At 48.5% G+C, this 23,116-nt stretch overlaps 1 protein-coding gene across 3 annotated transcripts in view; it reads left to right on the top strand.

Annotated features, from left to right (window-relative positions):
- The window catches only part of ADGRD1 (adhesion G protein-coupled receptor D1), a 176,729-nt gene that overhangs the window by 41,426 nt on the left and 112,187 nt on the right, over positions 1–23,116 (top strand). For all 3 annotated transcript variants that reach the window (XM_070769337.1, XM_019977882.2, XM_070769338.1), the window contains 4 exons: positions 2,422–2,539; positions 3,774–3,884; positions 5,716–5,791; positions 18,229–18,370. In XM_070769337.1, coding sequence (XP_070625438.1) covers positions 2,422–2,539; positions 3,774–3,884; positions 5,716–5,791; positions 18,229–18,370 — 447 coding nt within the window. The remainder of the gene's footprint in view (positions 1–2,421; positions 2,540–3,773; positions 3,885–5,715; positions 5,792–18,228; positions 18,371–23,116) is intronic.

The following is a 23,116-nucleotide window of genomic DNA, read 5'->3' as shown; positions in this document are numbered from 1 at the left end:
CACCTGAAATTCTCAGACTGAGTGATAATGATTTTTCATATTCTTATATATATGTAAAAGTGAAAGTGGAGTCGCTCAGTCTGTGTCTAGGGAGCATGTGTGCACGCTAAGTTGCTCATTCATGTCCGACTCTTTGCGACCCCATGGACTATAGCCTACCAGGCTCCTCCATCCATGGGATTTTCCAGGCAAGAGTACAGGAGTGTGTTGCCATTTCCTTCTCCAGGGGATCTTCCTGACCCAGGGATCGAAACTGGGTCTCCTGCATTGTAGGCAGATGCTTTTACCGTCTGAGCTACCAGGGAAGTCCTATATATATATACATATATATATATATACACACACACACACATATATATATATATATATATGTATTTCTTACAATCTAGTTTTCAGTTCTCTTATATGTGTATAATAGAAATTTCTCTCTCTCTTTTTTGGCCACAACATGTGGTTTGTGGGATTTTAGTTCCCTGACCAGAGATTGAACCTGCACCCTTGGTAGTGAGAGCACAGAGTCTTAACCACTGGATTGCCAGGGAATTATATATAATTATATACAATTCTTATATGCATATATATTCTATAAATATGCTATCTGAATTTACCAGTTTCTCTTTATTTAGGATCTTTCCTAATGATGTTAAGCATTCTTCAGCAATGCTGTATAAGCAGGCTAGGTTAGGCTATGTCGCAGTAACAAATGGACTATCCATCCCAGTGGCTCCATGCAGTGGACATTTCGTTCTCACCCATGCCAAATATGATGTGAGCCCGGGGAGCCTCTTCTCTGCCCAGTGACCTGATTCCTGGCTCTGCCCATTTTCTGAGGCTACTGTTTCAACATGTGACTTCCTGAGTTGCCCAGCAGGGGTGGAGAAGCGGGGAAGAGGAGAACTCTTGACTGTCTTGCCTGGAAGGGCTGCAAGCACACCATTGTTTAAAGTACTCCTTCTCCTGAACTCCTATAATGTTTAAAACTTATCTGCCAGTTTGTGGCAGAATGACCTCTCCTTCTTATTATGAGTGAGATTGCTCCAAGATTTACACCTGAACTTTTTATTTGAACAGCTTCAAATAGAATGGGATGAGACTTCACAGTGGCAAAGGAAGAGAAAAACAGTCATGAACTTAAGATCAATATAATATTCCCTAGAAACAAATTCTGTTTTAAAAGACACAGTCCTCCAAAGTTGATGATTTCCAGGGGGACAGAACTGCCACCTAGAAAGCTCCCAGAAGATGGCCAAGAAGGACCTGAGCAAATATACTTTCAGCATCATTTCACATGAACTTTTTCTGAATGCTCTGCCACAAAATATGAATAATCATGAAACTATTCAGACTCAGGCAGGCTCTACTGTGCGTTAAAGGGAAGGTATGAATCAGCCATACCCAACAGAACTGCATGCCAGAAACACAGATTTTCATGTGCTTAACTGTGCTTGGCTGATTGAAGTCAGGCCATGGGCCTGAAAGGAAATATCTAAAATTGGCCTCCATGTTCTATTTCCAGCTCATTAGACTCTTATGGAGCATATGTTTGTGAGAGAACGCCTGGGACACTTAGCAACAGATGGATGCTTTTTTCAGAAGGGCGGGAAGGAGAGAGGGGTATGATGGCAGAGATTCACACACCACACCCTCAGGGGAACTGAGATGCCCCCTCCCTGCTAGACGTGTGTCTGAGGATAAGGAGCAATCAGCCCAGTCTGAGCGGGCTGCAGAGATACAAGGTGTCCTGGAGGGACTCCCTGCCTCCTTGGGGGCAGCGCCCACTAGGATCGCCTCTGCTTTGCGGACTCAGAGTGGAGAGGCCCTTGGAAAAAGGAAGAGACACACCAGGCTTGTCAGGGAGGCCAGGGGTGACTTGGGGTGCTGGCACCTCCAAAGTACCCTCCCCTTTGTGGAGATTAGGACAGAACTGCTGTCTTCATCCTGGAGGGTGTTGGGAGCAATGAGCCCCCTCCTCATGAAGCAGAAGAGGATGGAGTAGGGGGTGCAGATCAGAGAGATGCCAAGGTCCGCAGTGAGTTCAGAGTGGACCCAGGACCAGGTCCGGTTACCCTGTGTCTGAGTGTGGAAGCCTTGGAGCTGATGCTCTGGTGATGCTCTGGGGTCAACCTCAGCCAGTACTCACGTTGTGTGAGCTCTGCTGGGCTGGGTGACCTCAGCGGTCAGACCTCCGCGCCTGTGAAATGGGTCAGCGGTGTGACTGTTTCTCCTCTCATCTGGTCGTCGTGAGGCCAGAGCTTGGCCGGAAACATCACTCAGCCAATGCTGGGTGTCCTCCTTTGCAGGAATGTTGACAGTGAACTTGAAGCTTGATCTTGTGCGTTTGTGCGTTTGATGCCTCCGACTCATGCATGTGCTTAGTGAGCGCTATCTTCACGTCTCCTTCCTGTCGTGATGTTGTTTCAGGACAGCGCTGTGGTGCCGGGCTTGATAGACACCATCGACACCGTCATGAGCCACATAACTTACAACCTGCAGGCCAGCAAGCCCCAGGTCGCCATCGTGGGTTCCTCGTCCATGGCAGGTAGCTCGGCAGTGGGGGTGTGGGTGAGGCTGGCTGTGCGGCAGGCGAGGGCGGGTGGAAGCAGCGGGTGCAGGCAATGCCACCTGCTTGTTGAATTTTGCTGCACTCCTGCATTTTCTTCCGTGTGCCCAGGTACACACAAACCTCACATGCCATCAGTGGAGATGCTCCTCTTCATTGTCCTAAACTACATTGTCTGATGTGCAGTGACATTTTGGAGGAAGACAGAGTTAGCTCGGAACAACCATGCTCAGCTGGGATGTACACACAGGACCATGGGAGCCTTTGAGACTGACTTAAGGGCCAGATTCATCTCGGGTGACAACTGTCTCAGTGCAGGGCAGGAGATGAGCAGCAGCAGCCCCTGGAGTGTCTGTGGGGTACCAGGTTCCCTAGGGTCAGCTGCAGGTTTCTCCAAGATATTGGTCACATGGTCTCCTACAAGTGGACATCATGGTTCTTGATATTTTCAGAGTCTGTGTCTAGGGAGCATGTGTGCACGCTAAGTTGCTCATTCATGTCCGACTCTTTGCAACCCCATGGATTATAGCCTGCCAGATTTCACTGTCCATGGGAGTTTCCAGGCAAGAATACTGGACTGGGTTGCCATTTATTCCTCCACGGGATCTTCCTGACCCAGGGATCTGACCTGCATCTCCTGTGTTGGAAGGCGGGTTCTTTACCACTAGCGCCTCCCGGGAAACTTGGTACCCTAATACTTTATCACCAGAGCCACACTTCTGGAAAGGAAGCTTCATTCACTCACTTGGGTTGGCTTTAATGGGAGTTTGTCGGCTAAGGCAGGTCCCTCCATGTGGTGATGCTTTTGCCTCACTTAGAAGATGAATGTCATGGGCATTTCATTTTCCTGTGTTTTGTGGGGTCCCCAGTGAGGAGGAGGAGCCCCTCAGCACCAGGGTCTCCCTGCCAGATTGGATGCAGTCAGTGCTGAGGCATCTTAAGCTGAGGGGCTGCCCTGAGGGCAGAGGGGTCACCTCAGGCCAGGAGCCCCACCCACCCCCACACGCAGCGGGTGGCAGTCAGACAGGTCTGCCACATGGTCACAATTACTGCTCTGGACACTCATTTTTTAGGTTCTTATTTCCTAAAGGTAATTACGCTCCCCAGGAGAGCTCATTCTGTCAAAAAAAAGCAAAAGCAGATGGGATTTTACAGCCCAGTTTCCTGCCCTGGAGTTGACTGACTACAGCGTCCTCTCTCTGGCTTGTTTTAGACTTTTCAGTGGCCAGAATGCTCCCCAAGACCATGAATTCCTCCCACTACCGCTTCCCAGCCCGGGGGCAGAACTACATTGAGATCCCCCACGAGGCTTTCCACAGCCAAGGTGAGTGCAGCTTGGGACCCTTGCAGAGGGACTCAGCCTGTGAGCTGTGACCTGGCTGAGGGGCTGCCCCAGCCCTCCTCCCTGTTCCGATGGGGCCAGGTTTCCATGGTGGGAACACCATGTGTCATTGATGCTCCTGAGATGTCTTCATAATGCAGACTACAATCCAGCCTTGTGCACTGGGACTGAGGAGGCAGGCTGGCAATCTGCACTCTACACTTGCTCACTGGAGGATTCTTAGTGGACCATGAGCTGATGTGGCCACCTCCCCTCCCTGCTGGGGTGGCCTCTGGCTGGGTGGCTGGGTGAGGGATTTTATCTGCTCAGGAGTCTGGGGTTCTCCTCCTGGGAAGCTGAAGTCAAGGATAGTGATGGGACAGCAGCCAAGGTGATCTCAATTACTCTCTAGGGGGACCCAGGTGGCTCTGGCCATTTTTGCTATCATGACTGTCCCCCTGCCCCTTGAAAGATGACTGTGCCTCTGCAGGCATGTCACTCTGTCCCAGGGACCTTGGGAAGTCAAGGGGGTTGTAGATTCTCAGCACCTGACCATCTGGCCACGCTCTTCCCATTCTGCCTTCAAGACTGAGGACCAGTCTGGGTGGTGGTCCCCTCTCCAGCTCGGGGCTCTCACTCCCCAGCCCTTGGGAGCTGACCTCTGCTCCCTGTACCCTCTAGTTTGCTTTGTGAAGGGTGCTCAGGGATGTCGGGGTGTCCTGCTTTCAGGGGACTGTCCTCCCACACTCGGAGTGAATTGTAGAAGGGAGAGGTCCAGGGGCAATGCCAAGGTTGACCTAATGCATACCACTGCACGTGGGGTCTCATCTCATGTGCCCGCATGACTGTTAGAAATCCCCAGTTTTTCAGAATCAGCAAGATCACAGCCTCGTGTGGTCTGCCCACATGGAAACTTCTCACACTTGGCAGTAGAACTAACTGGTCACAAGCACCCACTCCGTGGCTGAAATTCCTGGGCTCGAATCCCAGTTCAGCCACTCAACTGGGCAAGTTACTGAACCTGCCTGGCCTCCGTTTCCTCATCTGTGACTTAGGGGACAGTCTTAGTATCTGCCCCAATATTTTGTGGTGAGCATTAGAAGAGACAGCTCTTACACCAGTACCTGGCCCGTCGTAAATGTGACGTGAATTGTTAATATATATTCCTGAAATTTCAACACACTCAACAGATATCCTGAAGAACTCAGGAAGCATTGTGGGACTTGCTCCTCCCAACCTCCTATTAAGCTAGCAGAGGGAGGTAACAGAATGGATGATTCCTGTTTCCAAGTTGGAATAGCACAGAGAGGTGGGACCCAGCAGAAGGAGTGCCAGGTGTCTGGGTCACTTGTAAATCCTGCATCCGCTGCCTCACTGGAGTGCTGAGATTGCTGTAAATACTGCAAGCACAGATAGCCCCTGACATACGCTCATGGCTGCAGTGCTATTGCCTGGCACCGCCAACCACAGCTCGACCGGGCTCTGCCTTCGGAGGTGCGTGGTGTTCCTGGAATGTCTCCCTGCCCACCCACCCACTCTCCGCCAAGAGTTGTAGCATCTATGTGTCCAGAGCTGGCTCGGGGCGGAGCAGGGAGTGGTTGCCGCGGTTGCATTCACAGTTGAAGGATGGAGTGGAATCTCTTCTCAAACTCTGTCCTCGTAGTCAGTTCTGCCCCTGAATGTCCTTCCCCTTGCCCTTGAGGAGCTGCTGGGTTCCCAGGTCTGAGGTCTACACTGTGTGTTGCTGGGCAAGCACTTTTGATGGGGGCTTTGTGCTTCTCTTGTTTATCACTGGGGATGCTGACAGGTGTCTGGTCGTCTGCTCTTTCCCCAGCCTGGACCACCATCGTGGGGCTTCTCTACCATTCGGTGCACTATTACTTGAGCAACATCCAGCCGGCCAGCACCAAGTGAGTTTCTGGGGACCATGTAGCATGGAGTGGGGAGGTGGTGCCTGTTTGCTGGGTAGCAGATCACTGGGACACCCCCACCTCCCTGCCACCAGAGGCTCATGCAGTATTGTTATCAGAGAACTTGTGGTGCCAGTGCCTGGTGCTTCTCTGTTCGAGCAAAAGAAGAAGATGCAGGGATGCCTACACTGGGGCTTCAGCAAGCCTCAGGGGCCTGGGCTGATAGTGCAGTGGTCAGGAGCACCGGCTGAGTGACCATTCCACCTGGAACTGTGTGACCTTGGACAAGTCAGTTAACCCCTCTGAGCCTCAGTTTCCACTTTTGTAGAATGGGAAACGAGCAGCACATGCCTACATCAGTCAAGACTGTGTTGGATATAACAGCTTAGACAGAAGGGAACTGAGGGCTCATGGGACTAAGAAGGGCAGGAGTAGTCAGCTTCGAGCATGGCTGGATCCAGGGACCCAGAAGATAGTGCTTTGACCTGGTTTTTCCTTTCCCTGCCTCTGCTCTCCTCCATGTCAACTCATTTCCTGGCAAGCCCCTTCATAGAGGCATTGCTGGCTCCCGTAGATTCAGACCCACATGGGTTTGGGTCCTGAGATCTCAAGAAGGAAAGTAATTGTCTTTCATGAATGAAAAGTCAGTTTCATTAGAAATCTAGGGAAGATTGTGATTGGCCAACTTGGGTCACGTGCCCATCCTGGCCCCAGTCATGGCAGGAGAGGATCCTGCTCTCTCATTGGCCAGGTCTGTTCACATGACCTTCTAGGATTTGGGGGTGGATCAGCTGTACTGAGACCACAGGGAGGGGCTGGTTCCCCCAGCAAAGATTAGGCGTGGGACCTGTTCCTCCCTTTCAAGGGGTCCCTTGGAGGGGACAGGGAAGCAGAGCCTAGGGCCGGGGCAGAGAAATTGCCAATGAGGTATGAACCCAAGAGCCCAAGGGGCCCATTTGTACAGTTAATGTTTGGAAGGCAAAGCCGTTTCTGTTGGCCACAGATCCGCCCTAGACAGGGGCCCTGCAGAGGGCAGCAGGCAGGCTCTGGTCCATCTGTCTTCCCGGGTGTCTGGCACAGCGCCCGGCCCAGAGTGGAGGCTCTGAAAAGGTTCCTGGAGACAGAGCTGTGCATCTCAGAGGGAGCCGCGCAGCGCCTCCACCCCTGGCCCCGACGAGGCCCCGTTTGGCTGCCCTGCGAGGACCACGCCTGGAAGAGCTGATAGTATGAGAGAGCGTGTTCCTGCAAGCTCACTATCTCTGCTGATGGGAAGGCGCTGCGGGGGCGGGTTTCAGACACTGGTGCCGCTGCTGGGTATTTGGAGGCCTGTGTGATGGAAAGCAGGCAGCTATTTTTAACCGCCTACAGATAAACGAGAAATGATAAATACTTTCTAATGATGCAAATAGTCCTGTTATCGTGGGCTCTCTCAGAGGAAGACTCTTCTCCCATCTGATACCAGGGACCAGCTCTTGGTACAAAACCCTAGGCTAGGCCTGGGGGAAGCAGGCAGTCGTGGTTTCGCTGACTTGGAGGGAAGCCTTGTTCTGGGCGTGATTGCCGGGGAAAGCCTGCAGGTTGTCGGGTTCACTTTTAACCTGGCACCCTGGGTGTGCTTTCCAGAATTCTTCAGGAAAGTCACAAACGAAGCAACCCGCTTTCCTCGGAAATATGCCCTCTAGACTATTTGAGGGAAATTTCTCCAAACCCAAGAGTATGAATGAATAGTGGACCCAGCCTTAGCCCCAATTTATATATTTACCTCTCTCACTGCTGAAGGTTCAGACTGAAACAGACTTTTCAGTGAAATCGATAAAAATGTATATTCCCGGGGATGGCCAAATCCTTCTGTGGGTTGGAGTAAGGGTGTGGGGAGGACCATGTTTATACCACATCTGCAGCGCCCCTCATCCTTGGAAAAGGGGACAAAGGCAGAACTGAGGGTTACACACGGAGAAGGCGATGGCACCCCACTCCAGTACTCTTGCCTGGAAAATCCATGGACAGAGGACCCTGGTCGGCTGCAGTCCATGGGGTCGCTAAGAGTCGGACACGACTGAGCGATTTCACTTTAACTTTTCACTTTCATGCATCAGAGAAGGAAATGGCAACCCACTCCAGTGTTCTTGCCTGGAGAGTCCTAGGGACGGGGGAGCCTGGTGGGCTGCCTTCTATGGGGTCGCACAGAGTCGGACATGACTGAAGCAGCAGCAGCAGCAGAGGGTTACACATGGCAGTGGGTACTCTGATTCACTGTGACCAGAAACACACTCTCTCTGGGTGTTGGCAAAGTTTTGCATAAAGGTCCAGATGGTTAATATTTTTGGCTTTACCTGCTATACTGTTTCTGTCACATCTGCTGTGTAAAGGCAGCCCTGGACAATACATAAAGAAATGAGGGTGGCTGAGTGCCAATAAATCTTATTTACAAGGCCAGGCAGTGCCTATGGTTTGCACAGCCCTGGTGGACACTGTTGTATCAGTGCTGGCCGCAGGGACAGGGACAAGGCTAAGTCTGCCCTGCTGTGGGGAGTCGAACCCCATTCTTAAAGCTTGACCACCAGGTGTGATTATCCTCCATCCTAAGCAGGGGTCTCCAACCTCCAGGATCTACTGCCTGATGATCTGAGGTAGAGCTGATGTAATAATAATATAAAGTGAACAATAAATGTAATACACTTGAATTATTCCAAGACTGTCCCTTAACCCCACCCCTTGTTCATGGAAAAATTGTCTTCTACAAAACTGTTCCCTGGTGCCAAAAATCTGATCCTAAGGGGTCCAACCCTCCCATCCCTCTCCTACTCTCGCTGCCCAGGGGTCTCCAGGCAGGACTCCCTGGAGCCTCAGGACCCAGGGCGCCATGATCTGCTCTCACACCCTCTGCAAGTTGTGGGCTGGGAGACTGACACAGGCAAAGAACCCCCCAACTCACAGCCCTCTACCCACTGAAACATGGACCTCTGAACTCTGCCAGCAATGAATACAAGTGTTCAGTTATTTTCCTGAAGTCAAAACAGAATGATTTTATGATGATGACCACTTATTTTTCAGGTGTTGGGTCTTCAGTTCTAAGGTTAACACGTGATGCAAAGATGTCTTGTTGTCAACATTAACCTCAGAAAGAATCACCCTGTGGGCTCATCAAGTGTGGTCCCTATATTTGTTGTCTTAGCTCCTGTAGCACAAGGTGGCACAGGGGTGATGCCAGCTGTAGTTCACACGCAGACTTGGAGCCAGGCTCCTGGCTTTTTACTCCCGGTCGGCCACCCCGCCCAGCTGGTGAACTTGACACAAGCCTGGTGGTCTCTCTGCCTGCTTGCTTCTTTCTAAGATAGGACGGTTGTCCTGATTTCTGAGGACTTCTGTGAGCTCTGAGTTAATGGTTTAAGTAAAGCTTGGTGCCCTTGAACATATGTAAGCTCTTCCTTTGTCATTGCATAAGATGCTTGGCTGTTCTCCCATTCTCTGCCTTTAAGATAATTATCAAATTCCATGCACAATTAGAAGCAGATTAGTGCAATCGCCTTGATAATGTTCTGGTGTTCCCACTTGCTTGCACAGCTGATGTCATTCCACTTTAGTTTTGTGTGTTATTACCCTCACACATTTATGTTTTTTGTGTGTGAGGTTGAAAGGATGTGGTGGAATCGTGACATCCTTTAAACCTGCCTGGGGTGTGGAGTCAGCACATGAGATTAATGGGATAGGAGGGTGACAGGGCTGGATGGGCTCTTCCCCCCACCTGTCCTCTGTTGACCATTCGGGCCCCACTGATGTCTGCCCTGGGGCAATGACTGACCATCCACAGGTCCTGGATGGGGGTGTCCTTTGTCCCTGCATGGGCCTGGACACAAGGGATCCTCTGAGGTCCCTGTCTCTGGCCCAATAGTGATGAGAAATGTTCAGTTCATCTGCCATGTGGGCAGCTGGGACAGCTGTTCCTTCAAACCAGCGATCTGAGCTGGACAGGGCGCAGAGTCACCTGCTCCTCCTCCATAGATGGGCCTGGGACTCAGAAGGGATGGGACTCCTTGACTTCAGGGCTGGGACTCGGGCCTCTGGATTTCAGCCTCTCAGTGATGGACTCACTTGTGCTTCAGAAGGATATGTTCCAGGGGGTAGACTTTAACTTTAATGTCTGCATTTCTTTTTACTTTTAATGCTATATGTTTTCATTTATTTTTGGCCATGCTGTGAGGCATGTGGGAGCTCCCCGGCCAGGAATTGAACCCTTGTGCCCTGCATTGGAAGCATGGTGTCTTAACTGCTGGTCCTCCAGGGAATTCCCGTCTTCACGTCTTTGTAAAGCCAAGCCATCCAGGTAGAAGGAAGGACAGGGTCAGAATCACCGTGTAGCAGCCCTCGGTATAGCAACTGATTCGGGCAGTCATCCTCAATGCTGACACCCCTGGGTGAGGGATTGTGTGGAGACAGGGTTCTTCCCTGTTGTCCCACAAGGTACCTGTTAATCACTATGTGAGAACATCCTGGAGAGCAGAGACCACTTTAGTCAAGGGGTTATGCTCAGTCTCACGGGCATTGGGGCAGGCTGATGTACTGCATCCCCCGATAGGAGGCAGTGGCAAGAGTCATCCTGCCCCCAGATGCTCGGCCTGATGCTCCCCATGAAGAAACAGTCAAGGGCTGTTTCGTAAAGCCTCGGTTTGGACTGTCACACGTACATGCAGTGGAAGCAGTGACAGGAGCAGGGCCTGTTCCAGGTCAGAGGGGACTGGGAGGACATGGTGACTAAATGGATGCTGCCCCTTCCTTGACAGGAAAGCAGAGCTCTGACAGACACCCTGGGGACACTGAGGACGCTGGACTATGGACCGGGCACCAGATCACGGGTTGAAGCTGGGTCAGATTTCTGAGCGTGGTGATGGATAGGGTGGTTATGTAGGAGGCAGTCTTTATTTTTAGAAGATACACTTAAAGTATTTAGAGGTGGAGTGTCATGATGTACTTTCTGATGATTCAGCAAAAAGAAGGGGTGTGTGTGTGTGTGTGTGTGTGTGTGTGAGAGAGAGAGAGAGAGAGAGAGATGCCAGACAAAGCAAAAATGGCAGAATGGTAGGAGCTGGGAATCTAGGTGCACTGTTTCTAGCATTTTCTGTTGGCATGACTCTTGCAATGCAAGGTTTGGAGGGGAGGGTCCTGGTTGGGGCAGAGATTCTGGTTCTTGCCATTGTCTCTTGAGAGGCCCCACTGAACTACTTTATTATATATTGGCTGTGCTGAATTTTCACTGCTGTGTGGGCTTTTTCTCCAGTTGCAGCGCATGGGCTTCTCGTGGCAGTGGCTTCTCTTGTTGGGGAGCATGGGCTCAAGGCCACGGGAGCACAATAGTTGCTTGCAGCATGTGGGATCCTCCAAGATCAGGGATCCAACCTGTGTCTCCAGCATTGGCAGGCAGATTCTTTATCACTGAAACACCAGGGAACTGCTTCTAGATACCAAGAACTTAGTGACTAAGCCACCTGAGCACCACGGAGGTCAGGTCCACCATCCTGGTGGGTGCTCTCTTTTTTGGTCTGTCAGTCAGAGGCTTCTCATACCACTTGAGAATTCTCCCAAGTCTCTCCAAGGCTCTCCCCCATGCCTCCATGTGCAGCATCTTTCAGATCTTTCAGGAGGTTTAAGTTTCCTTTGCTTAGCATTTCCTGTCCCCTCACTGCTCCCTCAAGCATCAGTGAGAATGCAGCTCTGATAGAGGATGGAGATAGACTCTGGAGTGAGCAGGACACCATGTTTGAGCAGGAACTTGCTAGAAAAGGAGTTCATTTACTATGGGATATTTCCAGTTTTACTTTTTGTATTAAATCTCCCTGTACAACCTGGTTTACCTGTTGCTGTTGTTCAGTCGGTCAGTCATGTCCAACTCTTTGCGACCCTATGGACTGCAGCACACCAAGCTTCCCTGTCCTTCACCATCTCCTAGAGTTTGCTCAAACTCATGTCCATTGATTCAGTGATGCTATCCAACCATCTCATCCTCTGTCACCCACTTCTCCTCCTGTCCTTGATCTTTCCCAGCATCAGGCTCTTTTCCAATGAATTGGCTCTTAACATCAGGTGGCCAAAGTATTGGAGCTTCTGCTTCAGCCCCAGTCTTTCCAATGAATATTCAGGGTTGATTTCCTTTAGGATTGACTGGTTTGATCTTCTTGCTGTCCATGGGACTCTCAAGAATCTTCTCCAGCACCACAATCCAAAAGCATCAGTTCTTTGGCACTCAGCCTTCTGGTTCACCTGTGGGGCCCTCGTACTTGGAGTGGTCTTTTAATGAGACTGCTTTTTTTGTTCCACGCATGCTGATTTCTCTTGCTTGAGGACCAGAACTCATCTCTCCATGTGCTTGGGTATTCTGCTTGCAGATTTCAGAGTTCCCAGATCTGCCCTAGAGATCCTGAACTCTTCCATCCTCTCTATGCTTTCTTTCTTTTTTTAATTTTTAAATTTTTGCAATGTTGTGTTGGTTTCTATTGTACAACAACTTGAGTCAGACATACACGTATCCCCTCCCTGTGGAGTTTCCCTCCCCTCTCCCATCCCATCCCACAGAGCACCAGACTGGGCTGCCTGCGTTACACGGCAGCGTCTCAGCAGTTCCCCGCCTTGCACGTGACAGTGTACCTATGTTCATGCTGCTTTCTCCATTTGTTCCACTCTCTCCCCCCCACCCATGGCGTCCGTGTCCACAGGTCCATTCTCTGCATCTGTGTCTCCATTCCTTCCTGCAAATAGGCTCCTCAACACCATTTTTCTAGATTCCATATATATGTGTTAATACATGATATTTGTTTTTCTCTTTCTGACTTACTTTGCTCTGTATAACAGGCTCTAGTTTCATCCACCTCACTAGAACTGACTCAAATCCATTCTTTTTTATGGCTGAGTAATATTCCACTGTATATATGTACCACATCTTCTTTATCCATTCATCTGTTAATGGACATCTAGGTTGCTTCCATGTCTTGACTATTGTAAACGGTGTGCAATGAACACTGGGGTACATGTGTCTTTTGGAATTGTGGTTTCCTCAGGGTATATTGGAGAAGGCAATGGCACCCCACTCCAGTACTCTTGCCTGGAAAATCCCATGGATGGAGGAGCCTGGTGGGCTGCAGTCCGTGGGGTCACTAAGAGTCGGACACGACTGAGCAACTTCACTTTCACTTTTCTCTTTCATGCATTGGAGAAGGAAATGGCAACCCACTTCAGTGTTCTTGCCTGGAGAATCCCAGGGACGGCGGAGCCTGGTGGGCTTCCGTCTATGGGGTCACACAGAGTCGGACATAACTGAAGCGACTTAGCTTAGCTTAGCTTAACTTAGCAGGGTATATGCCAGTAGTAGGATTCCTGGGCTGTATGGTAGATTTATTCCTAGTTTTTCAAGGAATCTCCATACTGTTCTCCATAATGGCCATATCCATTTACATTCCCACCAACAGTGTAGGAGAGTTCCTTTTTCTCCACATCCTCTCCAACATTTATTTTTTGTAGATTTTCTGATGATGGCCATTCTGACTGGAGTGAGATGATACCTCACTATAGTTTTAATTTGCATTTCTCTGATAATTAGGGATGTTGACAGTCTTTTCATGTGTTTATTGGCCATCTGTATGTCTTCTTTGGAGAAATGTCTATTTAGGTCTTCTGCCCATCTTTGGATTGGACTTTTTGCTTTTCTGATACTGAGCTATGTGAGCTGCTTGTATATATTCTGGAGATTAATCCTTTGTCAGTTGTTTCTTTTGCAGTTGTTTTCTCCCATTCTGAGGGTTGTCTGAACCTTGTTTATTGTTTCTTTTGTTGTGCAAGATTCCTCCTTGACCCACCTCCCAGAGTCATGGAAATAAAAACAGAATAAACAAATGGGACCTCTCCACGTGTAATCTCAGGCACAGATGACCAGCAGAGGGGTCGTGGCTCAAGTGTGCTGAAATATGTGAGGGTGCAGGCTGGACTTTGGCCCATGTCAGTCAGGTCCCCAGCAGGACCAGATGGTAATTTGGGGGAAGTTAGAAGGCGAGGCCATTTGCCAGGCTGTGCTCAGGGTGTGCTCCCTACTATCAAGGATAGAGTAATAACAGGAGGGCTTCCCAGGTGGCTCAGTAAAGGGGGTAAAGAATCTGCCTGCCAATGCAGGAGACTCAGGTTTGATCCGTGAGTTGGGAAGATCCTCTGGGGGAGGGCATGGCAACCCACTCCAGTATTCTTGCCCAGAGAATCCCATGGACATAAGAACCTGGCGGGCTACAGGCCATGGGGTCACAAAAGAGTCCACACGACTTAATGACTAAACAACAACATAATAACAGGAAGTGTTCTCAGAAGGAGGGAGTGGGGCACGATGCTGCCACTCTGGGCTGATGGGGTCTGGAGAACACAGTTCCTAGGACAAAGATGCAGGGCTGTGGGGATGGGCACCATGCCCTTTTTGTGACCCCACAAAAACAGTGCTATCTGGGTCTCACTCTCCTCTCCGACTGGTTCTGATTTCCTGTGGATGCTGCCATTGGCTGAACGCCCCAAAGCAGAGGGCAGGGCCTGTACAGGGGGGTGCAACCATGTGGCCCCGACTCCCGGGACTGTCTTCTTTGCCATTTCTCCCCTGGCATCTAGAATGAGCCTGTTTTCTTATTCAGGAAGGCCCCCAAGCCCTGGTACAGTCAATTCCAAAGTGACAGATAATCCAGTCTCCAAGTGTTACTGCTCCCCAGATAACAGGTTAAAATAAAAGAAAATCAAGCCTGGATCAGATTTATGAAGACAAAGGAAAACCCTTATTAAAACTGGAGGTACCAGAGAGATTAAATGAAGTCATAAAAAAACCCTCTTTTTATTATGAAAAAAAATCGAACATCTGTAAAAACAAAAGAGACGGTCATCACCGGGTTACAACCGGGACCACCCACGGCCGTTTGGGCTTCCTCTGCCCACCCCGCTCCCTCACCCTGGCCCCACCAATTATTTTGAGGCAAATCTCTGACATCATGTAGTTTCATCTGTAAATATTTAGTCTCTATTTTTAAAAGACAAAGACTTTTAAAAATACAGAATGAACTCCATGCCATTATCCCATCTAAAAAGTAAACAGTAATTTCTTAGTCCATCTGATGTCTTGTGATTGTCGACTTGGGTGGTGGTGTTGGGATGGTGGGCTCCTCCTGGCTCAGCCACCATGGACCCCGACCTGGGCCTCTCTGCAGGGCAAACTCAGCCAGAAGGAAAGGCTCCCTGGCTGCATGAGCAGTGAGTCACTGGAGACCATCAGTGTAAACCCATCTGTATTGGGAAATTGTGCTTTTCCAGATTAAAAATGCTCCTAAGGGCACAGTGTAGACTGTTGAGTCTGATATCAGTTCCTGCCCTCAAAGGCAATGTTTACTAGGCTGCATTTGGCTGAATCCATGTGTTCCTGGGGCCAAATCCAGGAATCCACTCTGGATTTGCACTGTGTTTATGGAGAGAAGATTCTCCATAGGTTTTCCATTTTTTACATGTTTTTCTTAAGATTTTGATCTAAGTCATCACGGTCTGTCTGTGAGAAGATTAATTCACTGAACACATATTAGTTGAGAACCTACTGTGTGTCAGGCTTGGTTCTAAGGGCTTAGAGAGCTGTGAACAGAATGCGTAAGAAGCCAGCCCCCGATGGAGCTTACATCCTAGTGGGAGATGACAGCTGACCTGATGAATTGTTAGAAATGGACGTGGATGGGGAGAGGGGAGATGTGACAAATAACGATGTGTATGTAGGGTCTTATGGTTGTGATTTTACTGTTGGCTAATATATAGTCCTAATTTTTGCTAGACAAATGATTTCTATTATGTTGGTGGAATTACATACATGCTGACTTCACAGAGAGAAGCATAGACTATGAGGTGTTGGCAAGCATTTCACCGTATCTCAGTGGATACTGCGCTGAGCTCAAAACATCTCAGCTCCCTGAAATCACAAGCGGAGAGGTGGTCTACCCGGGCAGCCTCATTGTTCTGCAAGAGAGCAGGCCTCTGTGTTACTGAGGACCACTCTTTCTGTCTTTGGGTCTGAACTGGTCCCTGGTGACATCCAGCGAGTCTTAACTTTCCATAGCAGTGGCTGAACTCCCTGCCTTTTCAGTGGGGACATTATCACCTCCAGAAGGTGAAAATTGGTTTTGAGGGCAAGGAGTCTGAGATATGACAGTGGCTGTGGCTCTGCAAAGTTACCTAAAGCATATTGAAGTACATAAGCAGATTTACTCTATGTGTGTGGTACTACGATTTCACGGGATGGGCAGGTGTTGATGGAGTAATGGTGGGGTGTTAGGAAAAATGGGTCTAATAGGACTCTTTAGGGGGCCATAATGAAAAACAATGGCTGAGAACCACGAGCTGGAGTGAGATTTGCTTTTCAGTGTCTTTCACTTTTTTAAACCTGTGTGACTTATTCCATATGTGTCTTGTAGCTTGGGGCTTGCACAGTGATGCCTTTCCAGAGAAAGCATCAGATAGCAAATCAGCCGTGTTCTCTGAGTTTGCAGCAGCTCCTCAGCTTTCCAACCTTGGTGATATTCACAAACACGAGGAATCCATGCCTCTGTTTTGCTACAGGAAATATTTTCTGTTGGAAATACCCTTCAGCAGGGTATTTCCATGAAGGCAGGGCTAGGGTTTTCAATCTTTTTTTAGTTTTGGACTACGCTTGGTCTTCTTTGCGGCGTGCAGGCTGTTTGTGGAGGCACGGGGGCCTCTTTAGTTGTGGTGTGCGGGCTCAGCAGTGCAGAGTCTTAACCACTGGACCACTAGGGAAGTCCCAGGGGTTTTAAATCTTTACGATATTTTTTAAAAACATCTCACATTGACAATTCCAGGAATAGTTCTGTGTGCTGCTGGGGACCTGCTCTTTTTTAAGGAACTGATGTTAGGGGCTTGTTTAAAGAGCTGGGTCCCATGGTGATGATGGTGGTGTTAGGGGGGAGATGCGTGGGTCCCACTGGCTCTAGTCCAGATCACCAGCTTTGAGTCTAGTTAACAGGTAAAACTAGTTGAGGGAGGAAGTAGATTGTACACCCAGCTCCCAGGGATCTGCTTGATGTTATGAAGATGGTTCTGTGAGTATAAACACAGGGAAGGGACAGAATCCCCATGCAAAAGTCCAGATTAGGAAAGAAACCAGCAGATGACTGGGTGACCTGAGTCGGGGCTGAATGACTTCATGTCGCAGGCATCCTAGTGAAATGTCTTGAAGTTCAGAGTAAGGCAACAGACATTTGCTGATTACTGACCATATACCAGGCAGGGCGAGGGTGAGGGCTAGATAAGCAGTCACCAAGAACACAGCGTTCAGAGCCGTGTTCATTCATGGAGTCATTCATGTGCTGCAAGTGGCAAACCCTGAATGTGAACACCTTCTTAGATCTTGCACCCCAAGTTCCTTGCTTCCCTCATCCTAGTCCTGGCCCTGAATGTCATTTCAGCTTCATAACTCCATGAGACAAGTACTATGTCTATCAGCCAAGATTCTTTTGATTGGGCATAAGCAACAGAAACCCAGGCATAAGCTGTTTTAAACAAAAGGGGAGTTTGTTGGATCCCATAAGCTGAAAGGTGCATGGACAGCTGGCTTCAGGAGTAGCTTGATCCAGCATCCAGTTGCTATCACCCAACTTCATCTCTCAGCTTTTCCTGGATGTGGACCTCCTTCCCAGTCAGTCTCTCTGGTCATGACTATAAGCCACTGCTGGAACCTCACGGTTCTGGACTGACATCTAGCAGAGAGAAGTGAGGATCTCTGACCCAGCATTTCCATCTGAATCTTGTTACTTCTCTTCGGATCTTAATGGAACATGTGCTTACATCTGAACAATCAGTATGGTCTGAGGAATGCAGTGCACTAATTCACTCAAAATGTGATAGCGGGGTTTACTCTTGAGTTAAGGATGGAGGTCCCTCCAAAGCATATGGGCTATAAGTCAGGAAGGAGTGGTCACTTGGAGGGAAGCTGAGGTGCCTTTATCAGGAGAGGGATGAAGGGCTACTGGGTGACAAGACAACAGGTGTCCATCATGTTACTGTTTGCCACAGCAGTTTATAATTTGGGCATGGAAAATTCCAACAGGTAAGTCACTTGTCCCAGGTCAAGGGAATGTATGGCTGAGATTTAATCTCATTGTTTTGATACTCTTGTTCTTCCCCACTTCCTGGGTTACCCTCTCCTTCTATAGACTCTGTGAGGTCAAGGGCTCCATCTCACCTTTTAGTACCAACACCAAGTCTTGGAGCAGAATGTGCTGTTTGATAGAAATCAAAGCTCCACCCCCAAAAGATTTCAGTCTCAAAAGTCCCAGGCTTAACTTGAAATTTTAAACTCAAGGGTTTTTTTGTTTGTTTGTTTGTTTGTTTTTAAATTTCTGTTTTGTAATGATTTTTCATTTGTTCCCAAGGATTGCTGAGGCAGCAAATTATAAAAACTGCTTGCTCTCTGCGACCAGCTATCTGATCTCCCTGGAGGTCTCCCCGATGCCGAAGCTCTCCCAGAATTTATCGGGCTCCCCTCTTATCACTGTCCACCTCCGGCACCACTTGGTGAGTTAGAATGAATTTGTCCTCATTTCTGCTCTTTGATTTCCTTTTGCAGCAAGGAATATTCGATCGTCTGTATGATTGTAGAAAGAATCTTGGATGGATTGGTGCTGGCCGGAATTAGGATTTTGGCATCCATTCTTGTGATTATTTTTGAACAGCAGTGGAAAGTCCCCTGGATAGCTCTGGGGTTGGACACACAGTATTAATTTTGTGTAAAAAGGCCTCTGAGATCAGACGTTGCTTTTACAGATGTGTGCACAGCAACTGTGGCTATTTCTGTTTTACAATAAATGTTGTCTTTGGAGGATGGGATATCTTGGCTCATTCTCACTTATCTTAGTTGATAGCCATTAGTGAGATAGAGAGTTTGGTTCTTTCTGGGAAATATGTTAGCCATTTCGCAGAGCCGTTTCTATGCTTTCAGTTTTGAGCTGTTTGTTTTGCCCCGTTGTAACTGTGACTGTCTCCGCCTTCACTCTGTCTTTGTGATAAGAATGACAGGTGTATCAGGGACACAGGTGTGCACCTGTCCTTTAAAAAGTGTGACTTTCCTTGTGCCAGAATCGTGCACTATGGTTGAAGCTTGACGTTCTCAAGGAATTTATTAAAGAATACAATATATATATATTAAATTTTTATTGAAGTTTAGTTGATTTACAATGTTGTATCCATTTCTGCTGTAGAGCAAAGTGATTCCGTATACGTTCTTTTCCATACTGTCTTCCATGATGGTTTATGATAGATGTTGAACAGAGATCCCTGCACTGAACAGTAGGACCTTGTTTATCTGTGTTGTGTGTAATAAGAACTCAATCCACTTTTGATCCTTTGGAGTCCTGCAAAGACCATTCCCGCCAGGATCTTCTGTTTCATTCCATTTCATACTGTTCCATCCCATTCCGCCAACATTATCTGAAGACCTACTATGTGCCGACCCCTGTGTCTGTCTACCTGTGTTTTTATCACCTCCTCAATGAGACAGCATTGAGGGAAGCTGACGAGTCAGGACAAGTTGCTGTCACTGCAACTCCTGTCTCACCCTGCCACCCCCCAGCCCTGATTCCCCACGGAGGTCAGGCCCCTTCTTGGTCCCCTCAGAACCCAGCTCTGCCCATTTGTCCACACTTTCTGGCCAGTGTCTGTCTGCACTTGTGCTTTCCCAGGCAGATAGCCACCACCAGACAGCTTGCTCTTGGTTGCTCCATTACCTCCTTCATCCTGACCATCTTGCTGATTGGTATTGGAATGAAAACAGACCTTTTCCAGTCCTGTGGCCACTGCTGAGTTTTCAAATTTGCTGGCATATTGAGTTCAGCACTTTCACAGCATCATCTTTCAGGATTTGAAATAGCTCAGCTGGAATTCTAGCGCCTCCACTAGCTTTGTTCATAGTGATGCTTCCTAAGGCCCACTTGACCGAGCACTCCAGGATGTCTGACTCTAGGTGAGTGATCACACCGTCATGGTTATCTGGGTCACTAAGATCTTTTTTGAATAGTTATTCTATATATTCTTGCCACCTCTTCTTAATATCTTCTGCTTCTGTTAGGTCCATACTGTTTCTGTCTTTTATTGTGCCCGTCTTTGCATGAAATGTTCCCTTGGTATCTCTAATTTTCTTGATGCAATCTCTAGTCTTTCCCATTCTCTTGTTGCCAGAGGATGTTCAAACTACTGCACAATTGCACTCATCTCACACGCGCTAGCAAAGTAATGCTCAAAATTCTCCAAGCTACGCTTCAGCAGTACGTGAACCAAGAACTTCCAGATGTTCAAGTTGGATTTAGAAAAGGCAGAGGAACCAGAGACCAAATTGCCAACATCTGTTAGATCATAGAAAAAGCAAGAGAAAAACATCTACTTCTGCTTCATTGACTATGCTAAAGGCTTTGACTGTGTGGGTCACAGCAAATTGTGGAAAATTCTTAAGAGATGGAAATACCAGACCACCTTATCTGCCTCCTGAGAAATCTGTATTCAGGTAAAGAAGCAACAGTTAGAACTGGACATGGAACAACGGACTGCTTCCAAATTGCGAAAGGAGTACGTCAAGGTTGTATATTGTCAACGTGCTTATTTAATTTATATGCAGAGTACATCATGCGAAATGCCGGACTGGATGAAGCACAAGTTGGAATCAAGATTGCCGGGAGAAATATCAATAACCTCAGATATGCAGATGATACCACCCTTATGGCAGAAAGAGAAGAGGAACTAAAGAGCCTCTTGATGAAAGTGAAGGAGGAAAGTGAAAAAGCTTGCTTGAAACTCAACATTCAAAAAACTAAGATCATGGCATCCGGTCCCATCACTTCATGGCAAATAGATGGTAAACAATGGAAACAGTGACATACTTTATTTTCCTGGGCTCCAAAATCACTGCAGATGGTGATTGCAGCCATGAAATCAAAAGACACTTTCTCCTTTGAAGAAAAGCTATGACCAACCTAGACAGCATATTAAAAAGCAGAGACATTATTTTGCCAACAACGGTCTGTCTAGTCAAAGCTAGGAGAAGGAAATGGCAACCCACTCCAGTATTCTTGCCTGGAGAATCCCAGGGACAGGGGAACCTGGTGGGCTGCCATCTATGGGGTCTCACAGAGTCAGACACGACTGAAGCGACTTAGCAGCAGCAGCAAAGCTATGGTTTTTCCAGTAGTCGTGTATGGATGTGACAGCTGGACCATAAAGAAAGCTGAGTGCCGAAGAACTGATGCTTTTGAACTGTGATGTTGGAGAAGACTCTTGAGAGTCTCTTGGACTGGAAGGAGATCCAACCAGTCCATCCTAAAGGAAATCAGTCTTGAATATTCCCTGGAAGGACTGATGTTGAAGCTGAAGCTCGAATACTTTGGCCACCTGATGCAAAGAACTGACTCACTGGAAAAGCCTGTGATGCTGGGAAAGATTGAAGGCAGGAGGAGAAGGGGACAACAGAGGATGAGATGGTTGGATGGCATCATCGACTCAATGGACATAAGTTTGAGCGAATTCCAGGAGCTAGTGAAGGACAAAGAAGCCCGGTGTGCTAGTCTGGCATCTCAAAGAGTCAGATAGCACTGAGTGACTGAGCTAAACTCGCTGATCTTCCTGATTCCTCACTGCCCCTCTCATCACTCCTTCCTTCTCTACTCCACAGCCAGCCTTTCTTCAGGAACCTTCCCTCCATCCACGGCCACCCCCACCCTGCCACCTGCTCCTTCCCCCTCCTCTCGTCCTCTTCATCCACCTGCAAACAGTCTTCACCTGAGAATGTTCCCCCACCCTGTCTCTCTCCTTTCTTTTTGAAAAATCACAAAACATTAAAAAAATTGTGGTAAAATACACATGACATAAATTGCACCATCTTGACCATTTTTAAGTGTACAGTTCAGTGGTGTTAAGCACGTTTCACATTGGTGCGCATCCTTCACCACCATCCCTCCCCAGAGCTCTCCTGATTTCCAAAAACCCAAACTCTGTCCTCATTAAACACGAATTCCCCCTCCTTATCCTCCGTCCCTGCCCGGCACACACTGTTTTCTTTTCCATCTCTATGGCTTTGACTCCTCTGGGGCCTTCGTGTAAGTAGAATCAGAGAGGATTTGTCTCTTCGTGTCTGGCTTATTTCACTGAGCATCAAGTCCTCAAGGTTCATCTGTGTGATAGCAAAAGTCAGAACAGAAAGAACAGAATGTCCTCTGTTTTTTTTTTTTTTTTTCTGTTATGGCCTCGCTGTGAAGCTTTCGGAATCCTAGTTCCCAGACCAGGGATTGAACCTGCGCCCCCTGCAGTAGAAGTGCAGAAATTTAACCATTTGGACTGCCAGGGAAGCCCCAGAATGTCCTTCTTTTTAAGGCCGAATCCTAGTCTATGGTGTGGATGGACCATGCTTTGCTCATCCATACATCCATCAGTGAACACTTGGGTTGCTCCCACCTTTAGGCTGTTGTGCGTAATGCTGCCATGAACGTGTGTGTGTGCAAGCATTTCTCCTAGATCCTACTTTCAGTCCTTCTGGGTAGGTACTTGCAGAAGTGGCTTCGCTGGATCCCATGTTTCAGAGATCTTATTCAACATCCATCTCCCCTTCTCTTCTTTGAACTAGGTTGATTTTTACCATCTCCACTTTCTATATACATTTTCACACTGCAGAGATGGTCTCACATGTCTTCAGAGGAACTTCCCAGGTGGTGCTAGTGGTAAAGAACCTACCTGCTAATACAGGAGACATATGAGACTCGGGTTCCATCCCTGGGTTGGGAAGATTCCTCCAGTACTCTTGCCTGGAGAATCCCCATGGACAGAGGAGCCTGGTGGGCTATCGTCCACAGGGTAATGGAGAGTCAGACACGACTGAAGCGACTTCGCCTGCACACAGTGCCTCTCTAGAGTCCTCTGCTCACCTGCACTCTGTCAAAGCCTACCCCACCCCCTGCAGCCCCTGAGGTTCCCACTTTCGGGTCTGCAGGACATGTCCCCTGCAGGTGGTGCCCTTTCTCTGGTATCAGCCCCTCCTCTGCTGCGCCACCTGCTCCAACTCCGTCTGCAGGAACGTTTACCTCTCTGAATTCATGGGGTTGCCTTGATTTCAGCCACCACTTCCGGACTGATGTTCCTGGTGACACAAAACCCACCTCTCCCCATGGCATCACTCCTGTTCCCCGGCAGGTTTCTCCACCTAGGTGTGCAGGTGGGCACGTTACCCCCCAGCCTTCATGTCCTCTGTGACCTCCTGTCACTGTATCGTCTTCTCTCTGCTCA

Source organism: Bos indicus, chromosome 17 (assembly GCF_029378745.1).
Source record: "Bos indicus isolate NIAB-ARS_2022 breed Sahiwal x Tharparkar chromosome 17, NIAB-ARS_B.indTharparkar_mat_pri_1.0, whole genome shotgun sequence".
NCBI classification, from domain to species: Eukaryota; Metazoa; Chordata; class Mammalia; order Artiodactyla; family Bovidae; genus Bos; species Bos indicus.
The sequence above is the reverse complement of the archived record's forward strand: the minus strand, read 5'-3'. Positions and strand labels throughout refer to the sequence as shown.